At 38.9% G+C, this 26,539-nt stretch overlaps 1 protein-coding gene across 1 annotated transcript; it reads right to left on the bottom strand.

Annotated features, from left to right (window-relative positions):
* Positions 1 to 1,503: 1,503 nt before the first annotated feature.
* TDRD6 (tudor domain containing 6) lies at positions 1,504 to 20,921 on the bottom strand. Its single transcript, XM_060189925.1, has 5 exons — positions 14,846 to 20,921; positions 10,847 to 10,971; positions 6,703 to 6,792; positions 3,364 to 3,427; positions 1,504 to 2,053 (listed from the first exon to the last, which is right to left on the bottom strand). The coding sequence occupies exons 1-5, from the start codon at positions 20,886 to 20,888 to the stop codon at positions 2,004 to 2,006; spliced, it is 6,372 nt and encodes a 2,123-aa protein (XP_060045908.1). The 5' UTR covers positions 20,889 to 20,921; the 3' UTR covers positions 1,504 to 2,003.
* Between the last annotated feature and the right edge of the window lie 5,618 nt (positions 20,922 to 26,539).

Raw genomic sequence — 26,539 nt, 5'->3', positions numbered from 1 at the left:
GTTCATTGTCACTTAGTATAAAAAAATGCAAATCGGGCTGGGTGGTGGTGCACCTGGTTGAAAGCACGTTACAATGTGTAAGAACCTGGGTTCAAGCCCCCAATTCCCACATACAGGGGGACAGCTTTGCTAGTTGTGAAGCAGTGTTGCAGGTGTCTCTCACCTTCTCTATCAACCCCTTCTCTCGATTTCTGGCTGTCTCTATCCAGTAAATAAATAACTTTTTTAAAAAATGCCAATCAAGGCAACAATGAAAAACTACTTTCCACTTTTGAGAATGGTCAATATCCATAAGGATAGAAATAAAGCATGCTGGTGATGGGGACAAAAAAATAAAACTTTCCACTGTTGGTGAAAATGAAAATGTGGAAAATAATATGGAGTCTCTAAAATATTAAAAATAGATATTCCGTATGATGCTGTAATTTCCCTCCTACTATATTATATATACACATGCAAAGAGAAGTATATGCACTCATGTTCATCACAGTATATGCAGAACAGCCAGCAGAGGAATGGATAAGGAAGATATATACATACTCAACAGAATTATTACTCAACTGTAAGAAGTGACGAGATCTTGTCTTTTGCAACAACACAGAACTGGAAAGGATTATGCTAAGGGAAATAAGCCAAAAAGGAAAAGACTGGATGATCTTACTCATTCATGAGGTTTAGGAAATAAAGCAAAGGACAAGATAAAACAAGCATAAACCCTTTGCCTGTATGAAGTAGATCTGAGGACAGTAAAGAAGAAGAAAGGGGGTTGGGAGAACTGTACTCTCAGGTAGAAGATAGAATTCGGTGGTGGGTGAAGTGTTTTGGCACATATTTTGAGGGAGAGAGTATTATACCCCCGAGGCATCAACAGTCTTGTAAAATATTTTCCCAATAAAAATTTAAAGACCCCACCACTGGCAGAATTCATACTGAGTATCTGTTAGGGATAAGGAAGAAATATTTAACAAATGCCTACTTCTCAGGAAGATTATGTAAATTACTTTTTTTATTCTTATAGGGCGAATTTTATTATCTCCCTTTATAGATGAGAAAGAAAATGGCTCAAAGACATTATATACCCTGACCAAGTTTATATCTAGTAATCAGCATATAGCCAAGATCTGTTTCTAACGTAATAAACTTTATGCAGTGTAAACTACAATCTATGTAAAACTATGATTAAAATAATAGATTTTGACATTAGATGGATATGGGTTTGGTCAAGTCTCTAAGACACATTAATTCCTCCAAAATCTTCAACTTTATAAAGTAAAGGTAATATTAAATACACTTCAGGTATGTGTGTGAAACTGGCATAACTTCAGAATCTAGGCTCAAAAGAGAATATGTATTTTACAGTATCAGTTCAGTATCCAAGACATAAGGCCAACAACTACTTAAGTGTTTCAGTTTCTCCCATTATAGAATACCAGTATCTAATATAAATATTCAAATATCACACGTTTCCAAATCCTATTTCCTTTTTAATAAAAAGAGACCATAATGGCTTTAAAGACAAACTTTATTCAAATCTTGTTGTAATATTTCCAAACTCAAACAGAATGTTAGTCAAATGTTTAACTAGACAAAGAAGACAAAGAAAGCTTCAGAAATGAAAGGAAAAAAATCTGAAGTTACTGCGACTAAAGCGATCCTCCAAGCAGCAACATATAATATACTTGTCATAAACCTATAATTTTCTATTTAAGCACTATATTCAAAATGAACCAAAATAGTTTTTTGAAATATAAACATTAGCAGTTTGTTTAGCAAAATAAATCCTCCCAAGTGATTAGCAATCTGTTTAAGGGGGAGGGGAGCCCAGATATGTCAATATAGCAATACCGCTATAAATAACACTGCAAAGTCAACCTGAGATCTTTTTGTTTTGCACACATACTGGTTTTTAAAAATGACAACTTCTTGGACTTATGTCCTCGCAATTACTCCGCTGGTCCACGTAAGTTACTACTAGTTTAGGAGCAGCTTCTGACTGGTGACATCTATGAATCCATAGTTAAATCTATATTGCCTCCAGATCCCTTTTCTGAAACTAAAGGAAAAAACATTAAGTTGAGAAACACAGAAAGAAACAAGAAACTTATTTACATTAGTGCTATTTACTCCAGTAGTGGGGAATGGGGATAGATAAGTCTTCTAATTACTCCTATAATTTCTAGAGAATTGTGTTTTTAATATTTTTATTATTGCACTGTACCTGTTATCAAGCAAAAATTCTCTAAAATGTATGAATTGGCATATTTTGTAGCTCCTTAGAATGATATCAACAAAGCTAAGAACTAAGTGGCCTTTTAGCCTTTTTGAACTTTTTAAAAATTGTACAGAGACAGAAAAAAACTGAGAAAGAAGGGGAGGATAGAAAGAGGGAGAGATACCTGAAGCACAGCTTCACAGCTTGTGAAGCTTCTCCCCCACAGGTGGGGAGTGGAAGCTTGAACCTGGGCCCATGTGCATGGAAACATAAGCATTCAACCAGCCCTCCTTTTATTTTAGCCTTCCCCCTCCCCATTACTTAGTTATTTTCACAAGATAGTAAAATGACCAGTAGCCAATTTCACTTGTAATGTGCCTTAATCTAGGAATGACGATCACACAGTAACTAGGAACCTCTGACAAACTGAACATGAACATGTACATAAACAAAAAATCTGGGAAGGAATTCCAAGAGATTATTTAACATACAAAGGACATTTCCACATCTAAATTAACACTGAGAAATTCATGGGCCAGCAAGATAGCTCACCTGGAAGATGCACATGGCACAGGTTTGAGCTGGACTAGGAGAAGCTTGGGTGCTATGGTGTCTTTTTCCCTTTCTCCCTGTCTCCTAGCTCTTTCTATCTGAAAAGGTCATCTTGAAGTGATGATGCCCCATTAATAGCAAAGAAACAAATCTGAGAAAATTCTTTAAAGTATGAATTTATCAAATTTGCAACTTGCATTTTCAGGACTGGGCTGATGAAATTGTGTACTTGGGTGGTATGCTGTTTTGTCATTTGAGCAGCCCGGGTTTGAGCCCAGCCCCCACTGCACTGACGGAAGCTTTGGTAATGTGTTCGCTTTTATTCTTTCTCTGCCTCTTTCTCTCTTAAAAGTAACAATCTTCAAAGTTAATTCAACCAACAAACAAAATTTTCAGGGAATTATTTTCTTGATGATTTTCCCTATCTAGTACACTAAGTATCTTAACTGCTGCATTTCATTCTTTTTTCAACTACTAATGTTCACAGAAATTGAGAAACCCTTTTTTGTAATGTTTATGTTTTAGGATTAAGAACAATGGTATCTTTAAAATTTATCACTCTGAGTGATGACAGGAAGTACTTTGCATAATCAAGATACCTTTGAATGTAGTATCATCAGGTGATGTGAAGGAAAGATCCTTTCCCACTGTTTGGAGTATAGCCTAACAAAAGGGACAGTTTTGTTACAATCAATTGTTACAGGCACAAAATAATTAAAATCTGAATGGACTTACCCTATGATCCTGCAGTTCCTCTCCTGGGGATATATCCTAAGGAACCCAACACATCCATCCAAAAAGGTCTGTGTACATATATGCTCTTAGCAGCACAATTTGTAATAGCCAAAACCTGGAAGCAACCCAGGTGTCCAACAACAGATGAGTGGCTGAGCAAGTTGTGGTATATATACACAATGGAATACTTCTCAGCTGTAAAAAATGGTGACTTCACCATTTTCAGCCAATCTTGGATGGACCTTGAAAAATTCATGTTAAGTGAAATAAGTCAGAAACAGAAGGATGAATATGGGATGATCTCACTCTCAGGCAGAAGTTGAAAAACAAGATCAGAAAAGAAAACAGAAGTAGAACCTGAAATAGAATTGGCGTATCGCACCAAAGTAAAAGACTGGGGTGGGGGTGGGTGGGTGGGGAGAATAACAGGTCCAAGAAGGATGACAAGAGGACCTAGTGGGGGTGGTACTGTTATATGGGAAACTGGGTAATGTTATGCCTGTACAAACTATTGTATTTACTGTTGAATGTAAAACATTAATTTCCCAATAAATAAATTAAAATAATAATAACAATAAAAATCTGAAAGGATGTCAAAAAGAAACTAAAAAAGGTAAACAAAAACCAAGCCTTTTAAAAATGTGACAGTCTAGTTTTATAATACAGGTTTTCTACAAGTAGATTTTCTATTCATAGATATACAAATTTCTCTGGAATATCTCCAGGAGGCCATTGCAAAATAGGAGAAAAGTGCCCTTTTCTAATTTTGCAATTTTAGCTTCCAACTTCCACTCAACTCTGGTGTTTGGTGTATTATTCAAAGAGCTGACAGTCAAAGACACTTCCCAAAACAAACCAGATACCTTCTTAAAGATTTAATAAAGAGGAGTATTGTCTCTGACATCTCTTTCAACAACTAAAATCACTGTGCATATGCATGATGTTTATACCAAAATTAACTCATGAAACATTCTTTTAGCAAAACAAATAGCTGAGATGAATGAGATTTTTTTCCAAAGTAATAATAATTAGAAGACACCCAGATAATGATTTGATGTATCACAAAGAATAATTATGCATAGTCTAATTTCTTGTCATAGTCATTTTAAAGGAAAACCAGCTTGTTTGTAGAAAAGCATCCATATGCAGGGAAGAAGGGGACACTTTTCCAGTGCTCATGGGAGTGTACACTGGTCCAGCCCTTGTTGAAAACAGTTCGGAGATTTCTCAAGACACTAGAAATAGCCCAGCAATTCCTCTCCTGGGGATTACCCAAAGGATTAAGAAAAAAAAAAAAACTATCAAAAGAGATCTATGCATAGCTATGTTCATAGGAACCCATTTTGTAGTCGCCAAAGTTTGGAAGTAACCCAGTGATAGATAAGTGGATAAGCTAACTGTGGCATATATACGAAATGGAATACTTGGCTATTAAAAACAACGAAGTCATCTTCTTTGTCTCCTCTAAGATGGGACTTGAGGAATCATGTTAACTGAAACAAGCTGAAAAAAGAAGGACAAATACAGAATGATTTCACTTATATGCAGAACTTAAGACATAATGGCAGGGATAATACAATGTAAAACTTGGACTGGGTGTCCTGTATTGTACTAAAGTAAAGGTTCTGGGAAAGGAGAGGGAGAAAGTGGGCAGACATCCTGTTACATGATGTACAGAGAAATGAGTAATAGCACCTATGATTCTACAACTGCACTATTAACCATTCACCTCCAATTAAAAAAAAAAAATAAAAAAGCACCCATAGTGGTCTGGAGCTGGGGCAGTGGATAAAGCACTGAACTCTCAAGCACAAGGTCCCGAGTTTAATCCCTGGCAGCACATGTATCAGTCATGGCTCCTATCTTTTTCATTAGTAAATAAATAAATAAAATCTTTTTTTTTTTTGAAAGCATCCATAATTTAAGGATTTCCTCAAACTTGAGCATGGTAATATTTAAATATCATTAATAATCAAGTAAAAAAACACAAAGCCTCTCTTATAAGCAGTGTCATTGTTTGATAACCGGTTTAAAGTTAGAAGTACTTATGCCTATATAATTTTATGCCCACATTAGATCACCTTAAATGGTTCTTGTTTATTTGTTTACAGGCTAGAATATCTATAGTTATATCTAAACATGTATATATTCCTTTTGGATATATATTCATATATGCACACTTGACTGTGAATATTGTAAAATTAATGAGTGGGTAAGATGAGAATAGTACATAAAGTTTTAATAAATACTAATGAAAGGTAAAATAAGCAGACTGTTATTTTTGACAACAAAAATATAATTAACGCAGAGGAGGAACAGAGTTGGTAAGAAATTTTTCCACATGGAAAAACTTTTAATGATACCCAACACATAAAGAACTGATTTTTAATAGCTTATCATATAATTGCATAGAACTAGGGCCTTAGGATTGTGGCTAAGATGCACATGTAAGCTGATTACAGTCTCTCATTTGCACTGAATAAAACTGAAGTTTCTGGAAAGAATACAAAAAGTAACAACCTGAGTTGAACTCTGAAAAATAAAACAATCAGACTATAATCCAAACTCACAAGCTTATTAAGAAGCAAAAATAACTAACCAGTTTTCAAGACAATAGATGCAAAACCTGAAATAACCAGATACTGGAAGTATCAGGCAAAGACTTTGAAGCAAGAAGTTCACATTTTAAACAGGACAAGTGACCAGATACACAATAGCATGGGCAATTGTTTGCCAAACCATCTCAAATGAAGAACAAAGAATGTAAAACTGCACAAAAGAATGAAATCAAGTAAGTCCAAATTTACTAATCTAACTATCCCATATAAACAGAAAAAAATTAAACTATATGTCTTTGTCTTTGTATAGATGCTTATATAGGTGACTGATACTTTCTTTCTTTGAACTGTATTCTTCCCAGATTTCCTTTATCAAACATGTATTTTATGAAGATCAAGAATACCAGTTTTTTTTTTTTAACTTTCTAAGTCCCCAAACTAAAATCAAGAGATGAAATATTGATTAGTTTGCTCAAAGGAATATATGGCATAATGCCTGGAAATACTGATTTTGTTATTGCTTTTCTCACTGGTGTTATTTCATTACTTTTTTCCATTAATTTTCCAACACACAGATTTTGGAAATAGTTTAAGTTACCTTGCAAAATGAAAGGCAATGCTCTCATTATTACCATAACTGCATACCTCAGATGAGCTCTTATCCAATTTGGGTATGCCATTCCAGACATTCTCAGGATTCACTACCTCTTCTGTCCCATCTGAGAGGTGCAAAACCTGTTAAAAATCAACAACTTAATAAAAATTGGTATCCAAATACTGTAACTGATCTATGTGCTACCGCAATATCTTTTGAATGAAATTCTTTAAAACAACAAAAGCAATTTTGTTAAAACTTCATGTGACTACTGAGTAACAGTTCAAAACAAGTCCAGTGTGATAGCTTCACTTGAAAGACTGTCTACTTTGCCAACAGCATAAACCAGGTGTGAGCCCAGTCCTTACCACATTGGAGGAAGCTTCAGTGCTATAGTGTCTTGCCTTATCTCCTCCTCCCTGCCACTATATCATTCTATCTATCTATCTATCTATCTAAAAAAAAAAAATCATCCTGGAGCAGTGAAGCACTGGCAACAACAAGCAAAAACATCTATGATTAAGGATCAAGAAGGGTAAAATTTAGACCTCATAAAATTCAAAATTTAGTAGTGAAATAGACCTCTAAAGAAAATAACTAAAAAAAATACAGGAGGTACAGAGTTTTGCCACAGGAGGTACCAAGATTTAATAGAGGTATAGAACTATTTTCATGGGGACAGGAGTGAGAGCATGGAGAGACTTACGAACCCACAACTATAAAGCTTCCTGAGAAAGACAGTGGCTAAAGCAATCTTTATTTTATCTTATTATATGAAAAAAGAGCTTTTTTTTTTTTTTAACTTTCTGCAACATAATCTCAGGAACTGAGATTTTTAAAAATAAATTTATTGTCAATTTTTTAAAAATTTAATTCATTTGGGCAAAGGACAGAATGTAGGTAAATAAAAGTGCATTTTTAATGCGGCCCTGGGGCCTTATGATGTGTGCTATCATTGCTCCTAGTGGCCAACATTTTCAGTCAAATTATTTTAGAAAAAGAGAAAGAGATAGAGTGGGAGAGACACCACAGCACTACTCCACTACCCATGGAGCTTCCCACTGGTGCTGGGATTCAAATTCAAGGCCTCATGCATAGTAAGGTACACATTCTACTGGGTGAGCTATTGCTTGAAATTTCAAACACACTGTTACATATTTCAAAGATTATGGTCAGAATAATACATCTGAGATAAGTAAAGCAGTTTAATGCCTATCTAATCTGTTACAAAACATAAAACTAAATGCTGGAGAGATAACATGGATGCTCAAGTTTAGAGAACTGAGTATGCATTATCAATGATCTTTAACTTTTCTATTCTAGATCACTTGTTATCCGTATTTTTATTTATTTATTTATAATATGGAAACACTGAAAAAACCATAGGATAAGAGGGGTACAACTCCACATAATTCCCACCACCAGAATTCCGTACCCATCCCCTCCCTTGATAGCTTTCCTATTTGTTAACCCTCTGGGAGTATGGACCCAAGGTCACTGTGGGATGCAGAAGTCGGAAGGTCTGGCTTCTGTCATTGCTTTCCTGCTGAACATGGGCATTGACAGGTCGATCCATACTCCTAGCCTGCCTCTCTCTTTCCCTAGTGGGGCAGGTTTTGGGAAATCGAGTTCCAGGACACACTGGAGGGGTTGTCTGTCCAGGGAAGTCTGTTTGGCATCATGCTAGCATCTGGAACCTGGTGGCTGAAAAGAGAGTTAACATACAAAGCCAGAAAAGTCAGGCATGTGATGTCAACCCTTCAGCCTCATTACTCAGGTGAGACTTTTCCTTTCATAGGATTCTCTAATTCCATTCCAGGTGGTTCACTTCCTAACAAAGTCCTAAAACCTAGATATAGACCAGGTCCCATGAGGTTGGGCCTATGTTCACATGTATCCATAAATTAGGGCAAAATATATACCTGAAAGCAAAAGTACACAACAGTCTACAGTGAGTCAGTGTGAAGTTTATAATGAAATAGCGTCTACTTAGACTTAGCGACCTTCCCCACCCATTTCCCATTATACTTCCCTCACTCTCAAGCTATCCTTATTAAGCAAGGACTGCAAAAGCTGAATAAGGGCAAGAGACCGGCATACTTTAATAATGACTCTTTAGTCACTATCAGGCCACCCCATCAGCTAGGGCCCTATTTGGGAAGTCCTGAGATTCCAAATCAGACATGATGGGCCTAGACCTCGAATAAATCCCTCTCTCCACTCTTACTGGTCATCTATATCAGGAACAAAACAGACCCCTTTGTGGGCCCCCATAGGACCTTGTCCTCAACTTGGATCAACAACGGTAGAGAATGTTCTATCCTCTGAAGGGAGGCTGGACAACATACCCTATGCTACACCTGAGGAAGATGGGTCCTGATATTGGGGCAGCTTGGAATGTTCCTACTTAAGACCACAGAATGTGAGCTCAGATCTATAGGGATGCAGAGGTCACATAGGCTCCTAAGCTGAATATGGGCCCCAGATCATATCAAATCGATGAGGTTTACAGTCAACAATATTTAGACACCTTTCCCATATTTGGGAGCTACTCTCTTCCCTGATGCAGCTTTCTGGTCCTTTTTCTAGCCATGACATCATCTCCCCAGACTAACTAAGATCCACCTGCATATCAGATTTCAGGCTCAGGGAAAGAAAAAAAAAAACTAGTATAGTCACAGGCCCTTTGGAATATAACTAAAATATGCCTACTTGCTATCTACAGAATAGAGACCCCCCCTCAACTTTTCATCTTCACTACTCCAGCCTTTAGGTTCATGATTAGTCAACAACTTGTTTGGCTTTGTATGTTATCCATATTTTAATGGTATAAGAAAAATGCACATTTTTGGTTCTACCTACATGAATTCCTAGTCATCCCGCCAGAGGCAAGATAAAAGGTTCTATAATTTAATAAATAAGCCAACTAATTCTGATACAGGGGATATTCAGATTCAGATCACAGGAGAAACATATTCAACTGGAAGTCTCCAAAGCAAAGATGTTGTCATAGTTATATTTGACAAACTTCACATAGGCAAGTGTAGAGAATCAACTGAAAATCAGCTGCGGCAGTGACAATGTTGTGCATACTCTGGGATTAGAAGGAAATAGAATGCAGCAGGCCAAGTGTGCCCATGGGGTCTGTTATTGAAGACACTGAATTCCAACATGGAAACTACCAGATCTATACTCAACAAGCTACTGAAAAGCAGCTGCAGTTGTCAGAAGGGCTGCCATTTTCACTCACACTCTATTCTTTCATAGCTTGTAATTTCTTGTTTCACATTGTTGTGGAGTTGTAGGAATAAGACTAGGAAAATGAGATTTCAGTCCAGCTTGCCTCCTGTTCATCAGATTAGATAGAGTTCCATATTTTTCAGATCTCTTCTGATTGATGTTTATTGTTGGGTTTGTTTTTATAAGTGTGATTTTTTCCCCCCTTCTTGTGGGTGGGCATTTTTGCTCCAAAACTTAAATGGGTATTGTTAAATCAGTTTCCCTGTATTTACCAATTTTGGCTTTGCTCTTCTCTGTGGACATTAAAAATGATTTTTGTGGGGGACAGGTGGTGGTGCACCCAGTTGAGCGTGCACATTACCATGCACAAGGTCCAAGGTTCTAGGCCTCAGTCTGGAAGCTTCATGAGTGATGAAGCAGGTCTGCAGGTCTCTCTTCTTTCCCTGTTTACTCCTCCCCTCTCAATTTCCCTCTATCCTACCTAATGAGACAGAGATAGAGAGAGAGAGAGAGCTGAGTGGCGGTACAACCAGTTAAGTGCACATAGTAAATATGCAAAAGGACCTGTGCAAAGATCCTGGTTCAAGCTCCCACTCCCCACCTGCAGCAGGGATACTTCATGGGTGGTAAAACAGGTCTGTAAGTACCTATATCTCTCCTTCTCTATCTCATCCTCCCCTCTCATTTTCTCTCTGTCCTACTGAATAAAATAGAAAAAGAAAAAAGAGAGAGGAAAAAAAAAAGAAAATTGGCATCTGAGAGCAGTCGATTCACTGCATTAGGCACCAAGCCCCAGTGATAACCTTGGTGGAAAAAAAAAAAAAACTGTACTGCATCAAATTACCAGGGTGAAATAAAACATCTATGCACCTGGTCACTTAAAAGTTTCAAATCTTATTAATGTTTGGTAAGAATTTTCTTAAGTGTCTGCAAATAAATTTTGAGATAGAATACCTTTGTGCCTTCTTCAGCTACTTCCAAAATCTCACATTTAGACCATGTATTTCTTAGACTTGACCACACAACACATTTGGATCCAATAGTAAATCCCTTTAGGGTGTAGGTATTCTCTGGTTGAGCTGCCAAATTGAATAGAGTTAAATATGAAAGCAATGCATTTTCCTAGTCTGTATTTAGTATTCCTGTGTAATCAATATTGTGAAATTAGTAAAATGCCATAACATTTTTGATATGTTCTAAGTCTTTCTTGTGTCAATTTTATCTTAAATGCTTCCACTGTCCATTTACTCCCCCATATAGTTCCTTATGTACCCCTCAAAAAATACCACCACAAGGTGAGGGTAGATAGCATAATGGTTATGTAATGACTCTTCTGCATGGCGCTCTCAAGTCCCAGGTTCAATCCCCTCAATCCTCTACAGTACTATAAATCAGAGTTAATCAGTGCTCTGGTAAAAGAAAAACAAACAAACAAACAAAAACACCTGGTAGTTTAGATGGGGGTGACAGCATAATGGTTATGCAAAATGACTTTCATTAGAGCCAAAGGTTCTAATGTCCCAGGTTCAATCCTCTACAACACCGTAAACCAGTGCTAAGCAGTGCTCTGGTAAAATAAATTAGATAAATAAATAAATAAATAAATACCACCATAATGTATTTTTAAAGAATGAGTAGTTATTTTCTAACCCTGAAATTTATAAAAAGTAGTTATCTTCTCATAGTTGGTATGGTCTGTGGTGGAAAAAGACTTACTGCAAGTGAGCAGACATTTAAAGCTATTACTGATGATTAAAATGCCATAATGAAGATTTAAAACCTATAAAAATAAATTATTTAAATATCACTATATTAAAGCATACCCACAGAGCATACCCACTGCGCCACCGCCCGACTCCCCTCTACTTAGTTTTTAAAACTGTATGCAAACAGGGAGTCAGGCGGTAGTACAGCGGGTTAAGCACATGTGGCGCAAAGCACAAGGACTGTTGTAAGGATCCTGGTTCGAGCCCCCAACTCCCCACCTGCAGGGGAGTTGCTTCACAGGTGGTGAAGCAGGTCTGCAGGTGTTTTTCTCTCCTCCTCTCTGTCTTCCCCTCCTCTCTCCATTTCTCTCTGTCCTATCCAATAACAACAACAACAGTAATAACTGCGAAAAGGGCAACAAAAGAGAATAAATTAGAAAAAAACTGTATGCAAACATACACTCAGGTTGGAAAAAGAAAAGAGAAACACTACCACCACAGTACTAACTTTGGTCTTTTCTTAGTGTTAGTATTTATGGCATTTCCATTTCCCTTAGTCCATTGTTTTATGTATATTTTTACAGTCGCCCTCAATAATATAAAAATTGACATTTAAAGACTCTTCCCTTGAGGAGAGGTGGTAGTGCACACAGTAGAGCCTAATATATTACCATGAGCAAAGACCTAGGTTCAAGCCCTCAGTCCCCACATGTTAAGGGAAGTTTCACAAGCAGTGGAGCAGTGGTTAAGGTGTCTTTCCTCTCTGTTTCTCCCCATCATCTTTCAAAGTCTATCAACAAAAGAACAAAAAATAACTGCCAGGAGTGGTAGTGTCATCATGTAGGCATCAAGCCCCAGCAATAACCCTGGTAGAAAAAAAAAAATCTTCTGTATTAATTTTTTCCCCAGATCTAGGCCCTTGTGTATGCCTAATTTTCCTATTCTAGGCTTCTCTTTCATTTAGAGAAAGAGAAAAGGCAAGGGAGAGACATCATAGAGAGACACCACACCAACTCTTCCCCAGATACAGCATCTCCTATGTGAGGCTGGAATTAGAACCTGTGCCATGTGTATGGCAGTGTGTAGCCACGTACACACAGTATCTGACTTATCTTTCCTGTGCCCTAGATTTATTCTTAAAAATACCCTAAAAATTGGACCAGGAGGTGGCATAGTAGATATCTATAAATATTGGACATTCAAGGCTGAGGTCTTGAGTTCAAGTTTCAGCATCATGAATGTATCAGTGGTGCTCTCATTCTCTTACTCTTTCCTCTTCTCTATCTTATTAATAAATAAATAAATGAAATGCTTTAAAATGCCCTAGAGTAGTGGTAAGCAGTATAATAGTTATGCAAAAAGACTTTCAAGCCCGAGGCCTCAAAGTCCCAGATTCACTCCCCTGCACCACCATAAATCAGAGCTGAGCAGTGCTCTGGAGGAAGGAGAAAAAAAAAAAAAGCCTAGAGCTGGGGAGATAGCAAAATGATTATGCAACAGACTTTCATGACTGATGCTCTATGGTCCCAGGTTCAATCCTCAGCACCAGTTTAAACCAGAGCTGAGCAGTACTATGATGTCCATCTCTTTCTCTCTCAAATTTTTTTTAACCCTAGAGTTAATCATCTGTGTAAGTTTTAAATCTAACGGAGTAGCAGAAAAAATAGTTTATTAAAAATCTAATGACAATAAATGTTCTCCAAGGCTGTTCATTGTTTCTGGCTAATATGGACTCCTTAAATTCATTTTTTTTTTTTTTTTACTTAAGTGCTCCTAAATGAATGGCAAATACACATATGAAAAAACAAAATGGAATCTGAAAACCCAGCTAAAATGATACTTATAGTAAATTCATTTCTGTAGATGAATTTAGTGAAGGAACACTACTTATTTAAACTTATCAAAAACTATAACCTCCTGAATTTAAACAGTATTTACCTGTGGCTAATACTACTTATTTATTTTTAACACCAGAGCACTGCTCAGTTCTGGCTTATGGTGGTGCGTGGGGCTGAACCTGGGATTTAGGAGCCCCAGGCATGAGAGTCTGTTTGCATAATTATTATGCTGTCTCCCCTACCCTACTTATTTATTTTTGACACTGTTGGGGCTTTAAGGCTCTAAGATAACTTTTTCAGACAGAAAGTAGAGACAGGAGATAGGGATAGAGACACCACAGCACTCAAGTTTCCCTGGTGTCACGAGAACTGCAGTCTTGAACCTGGGTCTTTCGTGACAAAGTTAATGAGCTATCTCATTGGCCCATTTGTTTAAATTTTAAGTGTAATTAAAATTTAAGTAGTCTATTTTCAAGCATAAAATTATTCATATAGGATTAGATCTGGTATATAAAGTATTTATTTCACAACTTTTAAGATTTAGAGAGGGAGGGAGACACAAAGCATGAGTAGGACACACACAAGTGCATCATTCTGGCCTATGTAGTGCTGGAGAAGGAAATTGGTACTTCAAACATGCAAGTCCTGTATGCTACTTGCTAAACTACCATTATCGGATCTCATTACTTAATATCTTCATTTTAGAAACCTACAAAAGAGCCATCCTCTCTTAAGGCAAATATGTACTTTTGAGAAACTCTTTTTTTTTTTTTAGTATTTGCATAGAGTTATTTATTTATTTATTTATTTATTTATTTTTTACGGGGGTGCTGGGAATTGAACCTAATACCTAAACTGCCTCAGGCATGAAAATCTTTTTTTTTTTTTTACTTTTTTTTTTTAATTTAAGAAAGGATTAATTAACAAAACCATAGGGTAGGAGGGGTACAACTCCACACAATTCCCACCGCCCAATCTCCATATCCCACCCCCTCCCCCGATAGCATTCCCATTCTCTAACCCTCTGGGAGCATGGACCCAGGGTCATTGTGGGTTGCAGAAGGTAGAAGGTCTGGCTTCTGTAATTGCTTCCTCGCTGAACATGGGCGTTGACTGGTCGGTCCATACTCCCAGTCTGCCTCTCTCTTTCCCTAGTAGGATGGGTCTCTGGGGAAGCTGAGCTCCAGGACACATTGGTGGTGTCTTCAATCCAGGGAAGTTTGGCCGGCATCCTGATGACACCTGAGAAACTCTTAAGTTAAACTCAAAAAGAGAAATAATTTTTTAATATAAGTGGGTAAAGATGTCAAATTATAGTGCTGTATATCTGAAACTTATCTAATTAACTTTGTAAATAAATATTACTTCATTAAAATTCTTTTTTTTTATAAAAGAAAGAAATGACATACCTGAGACATGACCCGGTAAGGCACTGTTGGGTTTCTGTCCATCTTTAGATTCTTCTTCAGTGAACAAAGCAGTGAGCGGTGAAACTGCATCTCTGATTTTATATTCTATAAATTCTTCTTTATATATACTCATATCTTTCTGTTTTTTGGGATCACAATTCTTTCCATAGAGTTGGGTTGGTAACCTCTGCTGATCATCAGAACATTCCACACAAGACTTTCTTGTGTCCTCAACACATACGGGTTCTTGGACTTCCTGACCAATTCTTAAAGACAAAGGGCTTATTTTGTCATCGAGACACAAGTGGGATGTAGGAGATTCTATTTCTGGCTGTTTTTCATCTTCACAACTTAGGGGAAGCTGTACTGCAAATGGCTGCAAAGTCGCTTCTGTGTCACAACCTTGGGGAAGAGGCACAATAAGTGGCACCAAGCCTAGCTCTTCTTTCTCATCATCTCCATCCAGAGAATGTTGTAACTCGATAGATTCTAGTTCCAAGAACTCCTTTGATTCATCATCAGGAGAAAGTGGCACCTCCAGTGAATTTAATTCTATTATCTCTTTTGTTTCACTAGCATGTGGCAACAGTGTGTTAAATTCTGTAATTAGATATTTATCATCAAACTTTGTCTTGTCAACCAACTGGCACTCTAATTTACCTTCCAGTACCGCAGTACCAATTTTATCTGTGCATGCATCTTGAAAAGCTTCGAAAATGTTGGTAGTATCAGAGTTATAAAATAGACTTGGTTTGGTTTCAATAATGTTTAAGTCACTTTTAATAAATTCAGAAGGATCATGTGTCTCTGGTTCCACATATGGTATTTTCTCCTGTACAGCTATACTACTTAACTTCTTCAGTGCAACATCAGCAGTGGGGGAATCAAGAGTTCCCTTTATTTCTGTGCTACTTTTCTCATAGAGCAGATCACTCTTACCAATCTTAGAATATTTCTTCATTTTCTCATTAATGCTTTCACCTTTACTTTTTAAGTCAACCACTGCTAAAGGGATACCACAAATATCTCTTTTGACCTCTAATATTGTTATTTCCAACACATCTTCAGTTACAATTTCATAAAAATAGTCATTTCCCTCTTGAGGGCATATGCCTTCTGATACATTAAACTCTGAGAGGCAACATGGGAAGGCTTGCATAGGAACCACCAAAAGTTCAGAAGGAATGTTCCAGAGTGCTTTTTTGTCCACACAGTCTTCAACATTCCCGAAGTCTACAAGCCTGACAGATACAAGATCATCTTCACAGATGTTCGTGATAAGTGCCCTATAATAATGCCCATCTTCTCTATATTTAACTATGCATGGATCTCCAATATGAGGACACAAGAGGCAACTTCGCAAATCTGCTACTTGGTCTCCAGCAATCTGTACTTTGACTTCTAAAGACTGAAGTTTCTCAGTATCAGCAAACTGACACCAAAAATATTCAGGTCCATCTATCACAGTGGCATAAGCTCTTATCATCTTAATTTCTGGATTATACCAGTTAAGAAATGCTGAAATATCAAGGTCTGTTTTGTTGATAGACTTTGAACAAACACCTGGAGTTACTTGGGTAGGAATTTCCATTTGAGCTTTTTCACTGAAAGCATACCTGCTAATCATGTCCTCTGCTATGATCCCATGTTCATCTTCAAGAATAACCTCCCATCTGTCTAAAAATTTAACAAATTCACATCTTATTTGAATCTCATTTGTCCTTCGGGAAAAGTAATGCATAATTTCCTTAGAGTTTAAAATCTCAGGAACACAAACCCCTCTTAGGGAACAGTGAATACACAGTCCTGGTATCAGTGCATTAATTTGGTCAAGTTTACCTATCTTGTTAGTACTAAGCACAGAAACATTACCATAATCTATAAACTGTACAGAGAGAAGATCATTCACTTGTTGTTCCTTAACCATAGCACGATACCATAAATTATCTTCTGGAAAAACGGCACATACTATATCACCTTTTTGCAATGGTGGACCTGTATAATGTTCAGGCTTTGACCGAGTGTCATTTAATCTCTCTGAAAGATTATTAATTTCAGCTTCATCTTCTATTAGTTGAACATAAAAGTCTAAGAGGTCATTTATGTGAGAAATGTATACAGTTGTTTTAAAGCCAGGGGCTATAGTTTTCTGAGGGAAATCAGAAAATTTTAAAGGCAGATCTTTGTTATATGAATCTTCTGCTTTTATCTCTGAGACAGTGGCTTCTAGATTTGAGGTTTTCAAAGACATTTCAGCAAAACTTTCCTTTTTTTCTGTTGTTAGCAGAGATAATTGATTACTTTTATTTCCCACAGAGTCCTGACATTGAGTAGTGATGCTTGTCTTCGTTGAACTCTGTAAAAGTTTGAGTTCCTTACATGCTAAGCTGATTTTAGGGCTATATGATGCTCCCACAGTCTCTGCACTACATGATTTGTTTTCTTTTGATTTACTTAAATACTCTGTAGGTGACTTCACATTTTCCTTTTTAATTTCAAGAATTTCAGTTGTAGGCAGCAGTGGTTTAATTTTTTTTCTTCTGGTCCCACCTTTGTAACCAAGTGGCCCTAACTTCTCATTAATATTAGCATTAATTTGAGCACTGCCATCATATAGTTCTATAATCAGTCTTCCATCTGGATCTTTTGCTACAACCAAAGCCTTCAATGACTTATCTAAAACAGTTTCCTGAAACCAAGTTGTAACTTCTTCTGGTATATGATCAGGAATGTCAGATAATGAACATTTAACACCTTGCATAGGCAAAAGTAAAACATCATATGCATCACTAGGGATTGGAAGGAGATCCTCATTTTTCACTACATAAGTGTTCCCAAAATCAACAAAGAAGACTTTATTTGATTCTTTCTCTATTATTATCCCTCTGTACCAGTTTCCATCAGTATACCTGGCAAGGCACAAAGGCCCAGGAACCAAGGAAGGTGTCTTCAAATTAAGCAAAACTTTACTTAACTGTGTAATGTTACGAGACAACTGGTCTAAAATATGTGCATTTCTTCCCAGCTGGCAATAAAATGTCCAGGGGTCATTAACATGTGTTATATACACTGATTCCTCACTTCCAATTTTCATATCATGTGTACAATAGTAGTAGGAATGTAACTGAACAGAGGACTCCAGAGGTTTCTGAAGTTGTACTAGTCTAGCAAATCTCTTTTCCACCAAAAAATGGCACGCACTCTGAAAGGGTGTTAGCAAATCCACAACAGCAAACATTTCTTCATCATGTACTGACGCTAAAGCAAAGATTGTGCATTTTAATTCTAGATTGTTTGCCCCAGCATTATCTACAAATTCACTAAAAGCTTGTATTGCCATTTCATCCCAAACAAAAGGATCTTCACCAGTTGGTTGAATTAAATTATAAAGACTACACCTAAAAGCCTGAGCCTTCACCTTCAGGAACTCTTCACTAACTGAGTACGTATTTTTCACAGAAACCATTTCTTCATCTCCATAATCTACAAATATTACTTTGACATGTTCCAATGACTGTGTTCCACTAACCAGAGCTCTGGACCATTTTCCACTTGCTGTTCGTTTTGCCAGACAGGCAGGAGTGGTTCTGTCATAAGGAGTAGGTGTACTCTCACAGTAGTCCTGAATATTATACATGAGAGTTTTAAACCCTTGAATGTTTCTGGTCAGTTGGCACCAGAAATAGCCAGGATTTTCAACAAAAGACACTTTGACTTCTACTGTACTTCCAACTTCTAGTTCTTCTTTACAAGAATCTGGCTTAACCTCTAAGAAATGCTGTAAGAGAGGAGAATAGAGAAATACTTTGCTCTCTTTGTCCTGTATAACTAGTCCAGTAGAAACACTTGTGACAACTGTTGTGTCAGTCAAAGCTTCTGAAAAAGAAGTAGCTTTAGTATCTTTCTGGGCACTCTGTTCTACTTCCACCTTCTTGGCAGACGCCATTTTATTATTCTCTTTGGTAAAATGATTTGAAACCTGCCCAGGAGAGTGAGCACTCTTATCTTCCTTTGTTTCAAATTCTTGATACTTGGCATATCCAGCTTGAGCAATTACCTTACTAATGTTCTCTTCTCCTGTTCTTGACTCATCAAGAATTTCAATGATATACTGATTATCCCGTTTATCAAGGACATGGATAACTAATTCTTTGTGGAGCACAGTCTTTTTAAAAAAGGTAATTGCGTCCTGGCTCCAAAGCTTCCCCAAAGGCCAAATGTCGGCCAGGGTGCACCTCAGAGCCAATACTGGTAGCCGTCGAAACTGTGGAAGCAGCATCCTCACATCATACCAGTCCACATTTTCTGAATTGCCTCGGTCAACTAAGAACACATCCACACTCTTATCACCTAATTTTGTGACAACAGCCCGGAAATAGCCATTTTCTTTCCACTTCACACAACAAAGGTCATCAGGTTCAGGCCTGAGAACTATACCATCCAGCTTACTTGCAGAAGAATAGAAACTGCACATTCTTCTCATCAGTTTGCTGAAGGTGCCATTGTGCTTCCTCAACCTAATCCAAAACTCGGAAGGATTTTTAACAAACTCTACCTGGGCATCATAGAAGGCATTTATCTTTAACCTGATTGATCTTAAGGCTGGAAGTGAAATCTCTTCATCCACTTCTTCAGCAGGAGACTGAGAGTGAAGAGCTGTTTCTGGTTCTTCTTCCTCTCCCTCCTCTACTCCTGGGCTCTGAAGGAAACGGTCAGCCAAACAACAGGACTGTACTCCAAATACACAGTTAAGATTAATTCCATCTTCTCCATACAGGGTAACATAATATACATGCTCAAAAGAACAGTAAAATTCAATCTTTGCATTCACTGATTGACCCAGTATTAGTGCCTTCAGGTCACCAACCTGTGACCGAGACCAGCCTCTCCCACCATCCCAGAGTCCATACAAAGCACAAGGGTATGTCACCACAGGCATTCGAAAATATTCAGGCAGCAAGTAGCGAAGGCTACTACAACTCACTAATTCCTTCCTTCCATAGTCTACATGAAGCACCTGGGCACAGCGTTGGGGTCGAAAAGCCTCAAGTAAGAGAGCCCTGTACCACTGTCCATCCAAACCACAGGATGCACAGGGAGAGCCAGGCTTGTCTGGACTCTCTTCCTTCTCCTCCCAGGTGGCACTGGTAGAGTTTTCATCCCCAGTCCCTGTGGAGCTCCAGTATACCTGGGCCATGCTCTCCGAGAGGCGGCGAATCTCCTGAGAGAGGCTCCGGAGTTGGCAATGAATGCGGTGGGGATGGCACACTTGTGTTACCACTACAGGCTCTGTCACACCCAGCTGCAGCTGGGGATAGAAGTAGTCCAGGCCTGGCTGTTCCTGCTTGGGCAGGACTCGTGGGAGAACTGGAGCCACGGGCGCCATGCTAGCAGTGGCCACAGAAAGGTAGCGCTTGAGTATCGAACGGAAGAGGCTGTCAGGCACCTGCCTGGCCAGGCCAAGCTCCTGCATCTGTTTAAACAGATCTGGTATCTCCAGAAGAACCAGGCGATGCAGAAGCAGCACATCCAAGACGAGCCCTTGCACCTCCTTGCCCTGCAGGTTGCTGAGGAAGTCCACGGCACTGGAAGGCCAGTGCTGGGGCTCGCCCCCTCCTGCACCGCCGCAGCCCACGGGCACCAGGCCGGCGAGCACGCAGCCCAGCACCTCTGAGGGCAGGTGGAAGAACTCACTGCGCCCGGGCGCCAGGGAGCCTGCAGCAGCCATGATGGTGCGGCCCTCGTCGAGGAGGAAGACGCGGCTTTCCTGAGCATGCTGGCTGACCACGCGGCAGCGGTGCCACAGGAGTCCCACCTGCACCAGGCACAGCTCCCCTGGCGAGGGCGAGGCGCCCCCCAGCGCCCAAGGGCCGCGCGTGGCCGCCACTTCCTGGATTTCCTTGCTCAGCTGCACATACTCTTCCCGCCGCTCGCCCACCAGCCCCCACAGCTGCACTGGGATCACCTCGGGGCGCACGTCCACGAAGGACACCCGCAGAGCCAGCGAGGCCCCGGGCGTCGGCAGCCCCGGCGTCGAGCACATCTCCGCCCCCTGCCCCTCTGGCTGTCAGCACCGCGCGTCGAGGCTGCAAAACCTGCGCCCCCACCCGCGCCCCCTGCGCTGCCTTCCAAGAGCCCCGCACAAGCCCAGCGTCGGAAGACCGGGAATGGGGAAGTCGCCTGGCGAAGCGACCCCCTTGGTCAAGCAAAGGCCAGACGCTGGACCTCACCGACTCGCGCCGACTGGTAACCGCCCACGGTTGCGCCGCCGCTCAGGCATTACCCGCGCGAGGGGTGCTGCTGGCTTCCGGCCGCGGAGCGCAACCCTGCGGGCTCCGGCGACATCTGCAGGAGGCTCCTGGAGGAGGCAGGGCGGGGACTCCCGGGGCGGGGTGCCAGGGCAGGTGGGTGGGGCCTGGAGGGCCCTGCAGGAGGCCAGGAGGGGGCCTGACTGGACCACCACCCGCTGCTCCTTAGAATTTTTGCATCTTTGGCTGCAAGAGAAGGCGAAGGGGCTGTAGTGTGGCCCAGACCAGAAAGTTCTCTTTTTATTCTATCAGACTAAAATGGATGTAGTACTTTGTGCCAGGCGCTGTGCTAGCCACTAGAGCAACCGGAAGTAGAAATGGAGGCGCCAACAGCACATTTAGGGTCTTAGGACCCTCACCCCTTTTATTTTTTAAGAGTATTTATTTGATAGAGATAGCGTGAAACTGAGATAGAAAGGCGGGGTGGGGAAGAGACACCTGCAGCATTGCTTCACCCATATTGAAGCTTATCTCCCTGCAGGTGGGGACCTGGGACTTGAACCTGGGCCCTTCCCATGATAATATGTGTGCTCATCCGAAGTGCATCACTACCGTGCTAGCACCCCAGGGGCTTAATTGTTAAAGACTTTGGACAGTGCTCCCTCAGGGAACAGAGCACATGCTCACTCACTGGGTTATCATTGTGGTGACCCACCCCAGCAGATTGCCTATGCACTTTTGTATGGTATCGTTTTGGTTACCTGACTTGATAGTGTTGTTTTGAGGGTTAAGCCAAGTCTGAGCCTATATGGAGGCTGTAAAATGCTTCCTTCTCCATCATTAATTTACCTGGATTGGGTTTCTTTGCTGTTTTGTTTGCCTAACTAGCATCCCACTTTGCAGGAGTGGAGCGAGTACAAAAGTAGACTTCTAAAAGGAAGTCAAGAGGAATGTAAGAAATGTAATTTTTGAAGTCTTACCAGTATTAGCTATGGCAGAGGGTCTCGTCTGGACTCTTCTTTCTCTGCCTTTAATCTTACCAAAGTACCTCCATCAGAGGACTCCATTTGTGAAAGGAGGAGAAATGGGATGGAAAAATACTGACAAACCTATGTATGAGAAGCTACCAGATGTAAATCGATACAAATAACTAATAATATAGAGGGAGAGGAGCTACCAGAGATTAAGTCTACAGCAGAATTTCGGTTATTTGCAAATTAAAAATCATTCCTGGGAACTTCTCATATTTGCCTGTACTTTCTCATTCTAATTGTTCACTTGCCAATAGTCATCAAGTACAGTGTAAGTGAAATTAAGATAGTGGTTAATATAATTCTATTCTAAGAATGCAAGATTTAGTGCCTTTAGTCTATACAGATGGCAAGTTGTCATGTGCTTCCAAAGCAGTTTGTGTTCACATTTATAAGGCACCTTTTCACTTTGCTGTATTTGTATCTAATCACTTCATCTTCTTATAGCATAACAGTTCATTTTTGGCAAAAACTCTTGCATTTCTGGCATCTAGCATGGAACTAAGGCAATAAATATTCACTGGATGGATTAATTTTGGTTTTTCTAAAAAGTTAGACTTTTACCTAATAAAACTCATCCTTGAAATTTTAATTATATAATTATAAATTATATTTACATTTAATTGTATAGTTAAATTAATTGTAATTTGTTATTGTTTAGTATTTTTGATTGAAGAAAAACTAAAATATGTATTAAAAACTTGCAAGATCTAGTTGGAATGTCTCTTCCTCATGATTTCACTATTCACTCAAGCAGAAATGATTATTCCTTTTACATAATGAATATATCATCTATCACCCCTAGAATTTATTTATCTATTCATTTTTTATTGTTATTAGCTATAAAATAAAAAATATTGACAATATCATAGGATAAGAGGGGTAAAATTCCACACAATTCCCACCACCAGAACTCTGTATCCCATCCCCTCCCTTGAAAGTTTTTCTATTCTTTTACCCTCTGGGAGTATGAACCCAGGATCATTATGGGGTGCAGAAGGTGGAGGGTCTGGCTTCTGTAATTGCTTCCTGGCTGAACATGTGCATTGACAGGTTGATCCATACTCTCAGCCTGTTTCTTTCTCTAGTGGGGCAGGACTCTGGAGAGATGGGGCTCCAGGACACATTGGTGGGGTTGCCTGCCCAGAGAAGTCAGGTTGGCATCATGGTAGCATTTGCATCTTGGTGACTAAAAAAGCATTAAGATATAAAGAGAACAAGTTGTTTCAGGAACATAAAGGTAAGAATTTAGCAGATGAGTTTTGGGATCTCCATTTTGGAAAAAGCTAGTATGTCTATTTTAGGTATATTCCAAGGGGTCCATGACTTTACTAATTTTTGTCTACACATGAGAGCTAACATGCAGGTAGACCAGAAGTATTGTCTGGGGAGATAGTATCAAAGTTGGAAATAGGACTAGAAAGCTGGGTCATCCAGAGCAGAGAGTAGCTCCCAAATATGGGAAAAGTATGTAAGTATCATTTTATGGTGTCTTTTTTTTTTTTTATGTCTTTCTACTTGCTTACTGTTTTGGGTTACTGCAAACTATTGTGCACTTTTGCTTTAAGATGTGTATTTTTCCCTGACTTATGGGTACATGTGCACCTGTGTTCTGCCTCATGGGCCCTGATCTATATCTAGGTTTTGTGGCTTTTTAAGGAGGTGCACCACTCAATATGGAATTCAGGAATCCTATAAGCTAGGAACAGTCTCACCAGAGTGCTGGAGCTGAGGGGTTGACATTCCATTTCTGGTGTCTCTGGACACAATCCGAAGTGAAACATGTTGAAGTGGTACTGGTTTCATTGATTTGGTTGAGTTCAGCAGATGCAGTATCAAATGGTATGGTTACCAGAGCACTGCTCAGCTTTGGCTTATGGTGATGCAGGGGGATTGAACTTGGGACACTGGAGCCTCAAGCATGAGTCTCTTTGCATAGCCATTATGCTATCTATCCCCACCCCTGCATTTGTTTATTATTCCTCCTTTTGACTATAGAGTGAACTTCTTGAAAGTAGGAGCTCTTTTCCTTGCTTTTATACTCTCAAAGACCTAGCACAGCAAAGCACTAGACTCTGAGCACACTATAAATGTTTAATAAAACAACATGCCTGGTGCTAGGAAGGAATTCAGTATAAAATGTTCCTATGTCTTTTATTATCACATGTACTATAATGGATGGATAATGAATATTTCAAGGGGCTGGGCTGTGGCACACTGGGTTCAGCATACACACTGCCATGTGCAAGGACCAGGGTTCCAGCCCCTGCCCTCCACCTGCAGGTGATTGGCTTCACAAATATAGAAGCAGGTTTGTTACTACCGGATATTTTCAGCAAGCAGACATCTTTAAGCCTCTTCATCTGCTTTTATTAAAACTTGAAAGTGGCTCCTGCTGCTATTGACAGTTACAGCAGCCTGTATGGGGGTAAATTATGGAAAAACAAAAATAATCACATGATCACATGTTCTTCAACATTCAGAAATAATCAAACACTTGACTGGTAAGAGAATTTGTATGGTATCAACAATGGTCAAAATGATGATATGTTGACTTATACACTCTAGAAAATGATAATACTACTATTAATAATAACCCATCACATATGTGCTATTAATCAACTAACCACATATTTTTATGGGACAGCTACTGAACTGATGAACTGGCATATATAAACATATATGATCTTATCAAATGAATAGTATTTAATATGTTAAAAAATCTCATGAAATTAATGTTACTGAATCAATAGAATTATTCTAAAGACAGGTGGAAAACAGCACGTATCTTAATCATATGTACGTAACTTGTTTTTCTTTTTCCACCCCCATATACCAAAAACTTTTTTTTTTTTTAACATGAGAGTGACAACAAGAGTATCACTCTGGCACATGCAGTGTCTGGGATTGAACTTGAGATCTCATACATTAAAGACCAGCTCCCTTCCTGCTGTGCCATCTTCTAGGCTACCAAAAAACATTTTTTTTTAAACCAGAGTACTGCTCAACTCTAGTTTATGGTGTTTTGGGAATTGAATCTGGGATTTTGGAACCTCAGGTATGGAAGCCTTTCAATATAACTATTATGCTATCACCCAGACCCCAAAATTTTCTAAGTTCAACAAAATACCTTTGAAGTGGTTTCTATTGGAAGTTTATAAAGGATACAGAAATGTGTGCTCAGCCAAGTGTGCTACCACCAGCCCCTCAGAAATGTGTGTTACATTTTCCTAGCTTTTAAGCCATTTATCTTGTGTAGAGGAAGCAGATCTGTACTTTGCAGACTTTCATAGTTGGGGAAGCAATAGAAGCACAGGGATGTTAAAGATGCTAAGACTTCAGATATCAAGTAGCATGAAGTCATTACAAATATTAATGTAGAACTGCAGATGAAGGTGCACAAACGGTGGTGAAGTGAGGAAGGTTGGGCAGAAAGTATATCATGAGAAGCATCCAAGTGACAAGCATCTCAGACAAGTAGAAGAATGCATTTGCTAAGTAGAGTACAGGTATGCAAGGGAATACAAGGGGCACAAAATTGCATTGGAATCATATTGAGAGCATCTTGAATCTAACATTAAATATTTTAATTTTCATTGTATAATATGAAGGAACAAAGGAATGCAAGAATATTAGCCAACATGCCCAGAGTTGCCTGAAGGAAGATAACTGTTACTCTGAGGGAAGTATTTTGGACTGAAACTGGACAGCCCTGTAAGTTTATATTATGCTTTTAGACTTGAATAAATCTTTTCCAGTCTTGGGGGGGGGGGAGTAAGTTCAAAGGGGAAACCCAATACAAAAATTCTGTATCCACAATGGTGAAGAGAGTTTCTTAGTGGTGGGAATGTTACGCAGACACTTATTATAGGAAAATAAGAATCTGTACCCATATGTCAACAATTGTCCTGTAAACCATTACTTTTCCAATAAGATGATTCAGAAAAAAAAAGAATTTTTAATTCCATTTTTTCCTATGACATGAATATAGTGGTTCCCTTCAAGTATAATCAAGTTAAGATTCTAGAACTGAATCACTTCATTTTATAAAGAAGTGAAAATTAATAGAACTGAAAGGATTTGATCACAGTTATACTTCTCTATCAGATTTTGATACTAAAATGACATAAAGGCCTTTAGAATCCACATTTCATTTTTCCTCTACAATCCTTGATGTTTATAATACTACATATGTATTTTCTAATCATTTTTAAAGAGTTCTTGCTTAATTGGAGAGAAAAGACTGAAAATACTCCCATTTTTTAAACCACCAGGTATGTTTCCAATGGAGGTTCTAACAGAATCTGCATTTGTGAGACAAATATGTATAATATATATATTATAATATGTATAATAATTTATTTTGCAGTAATAAATTAATAATAACAGTAAATTCAGTAATAACAGTAATAAAC

Source organism: Erinaceus europaeus, chromosome 4 (assembly GCF_950295315.1).
Source record: "Erinaceus europaeus chromosome 4, mEriEur2.1, whole genome shotgun sequence".
Classification (NCBI taxonomy): Eukaryota; Metazoa; Chordata; class Mammalia; order Eulipotyphla; family Erinaceidae; genus Erinaceus; species Erinaceus europaeus.
The sequence above is the reverse complement of the archived record's forward strand: the minus strand, read 5'-3'. Positions and strand labels throughout refer to the sequence as shown.

Coding starts and splice junctions, on each gene's coding strand:
- TDRD6 (XM_060189925.1), bottom strand. CDS start 20,888: ATGTGCTCGACGCCGGGGCTGCCGACGCCCGGGGCCTCGCTGGCTCTG. Junction 10,972..14,845: donor CTTACCGGGTCATGTCTCAG/GTATGTCATTTC, acceptor TCAATTTGGCAG/CTCAACCAGAGAATACCTAC. Junction 6,793..10,846: donor TAGCTGAAGAAGGCACAAAG/GTATTCTATCTC, acceptor GATTTTTAACAG/GTTTTGCACCTCTCAGATGG.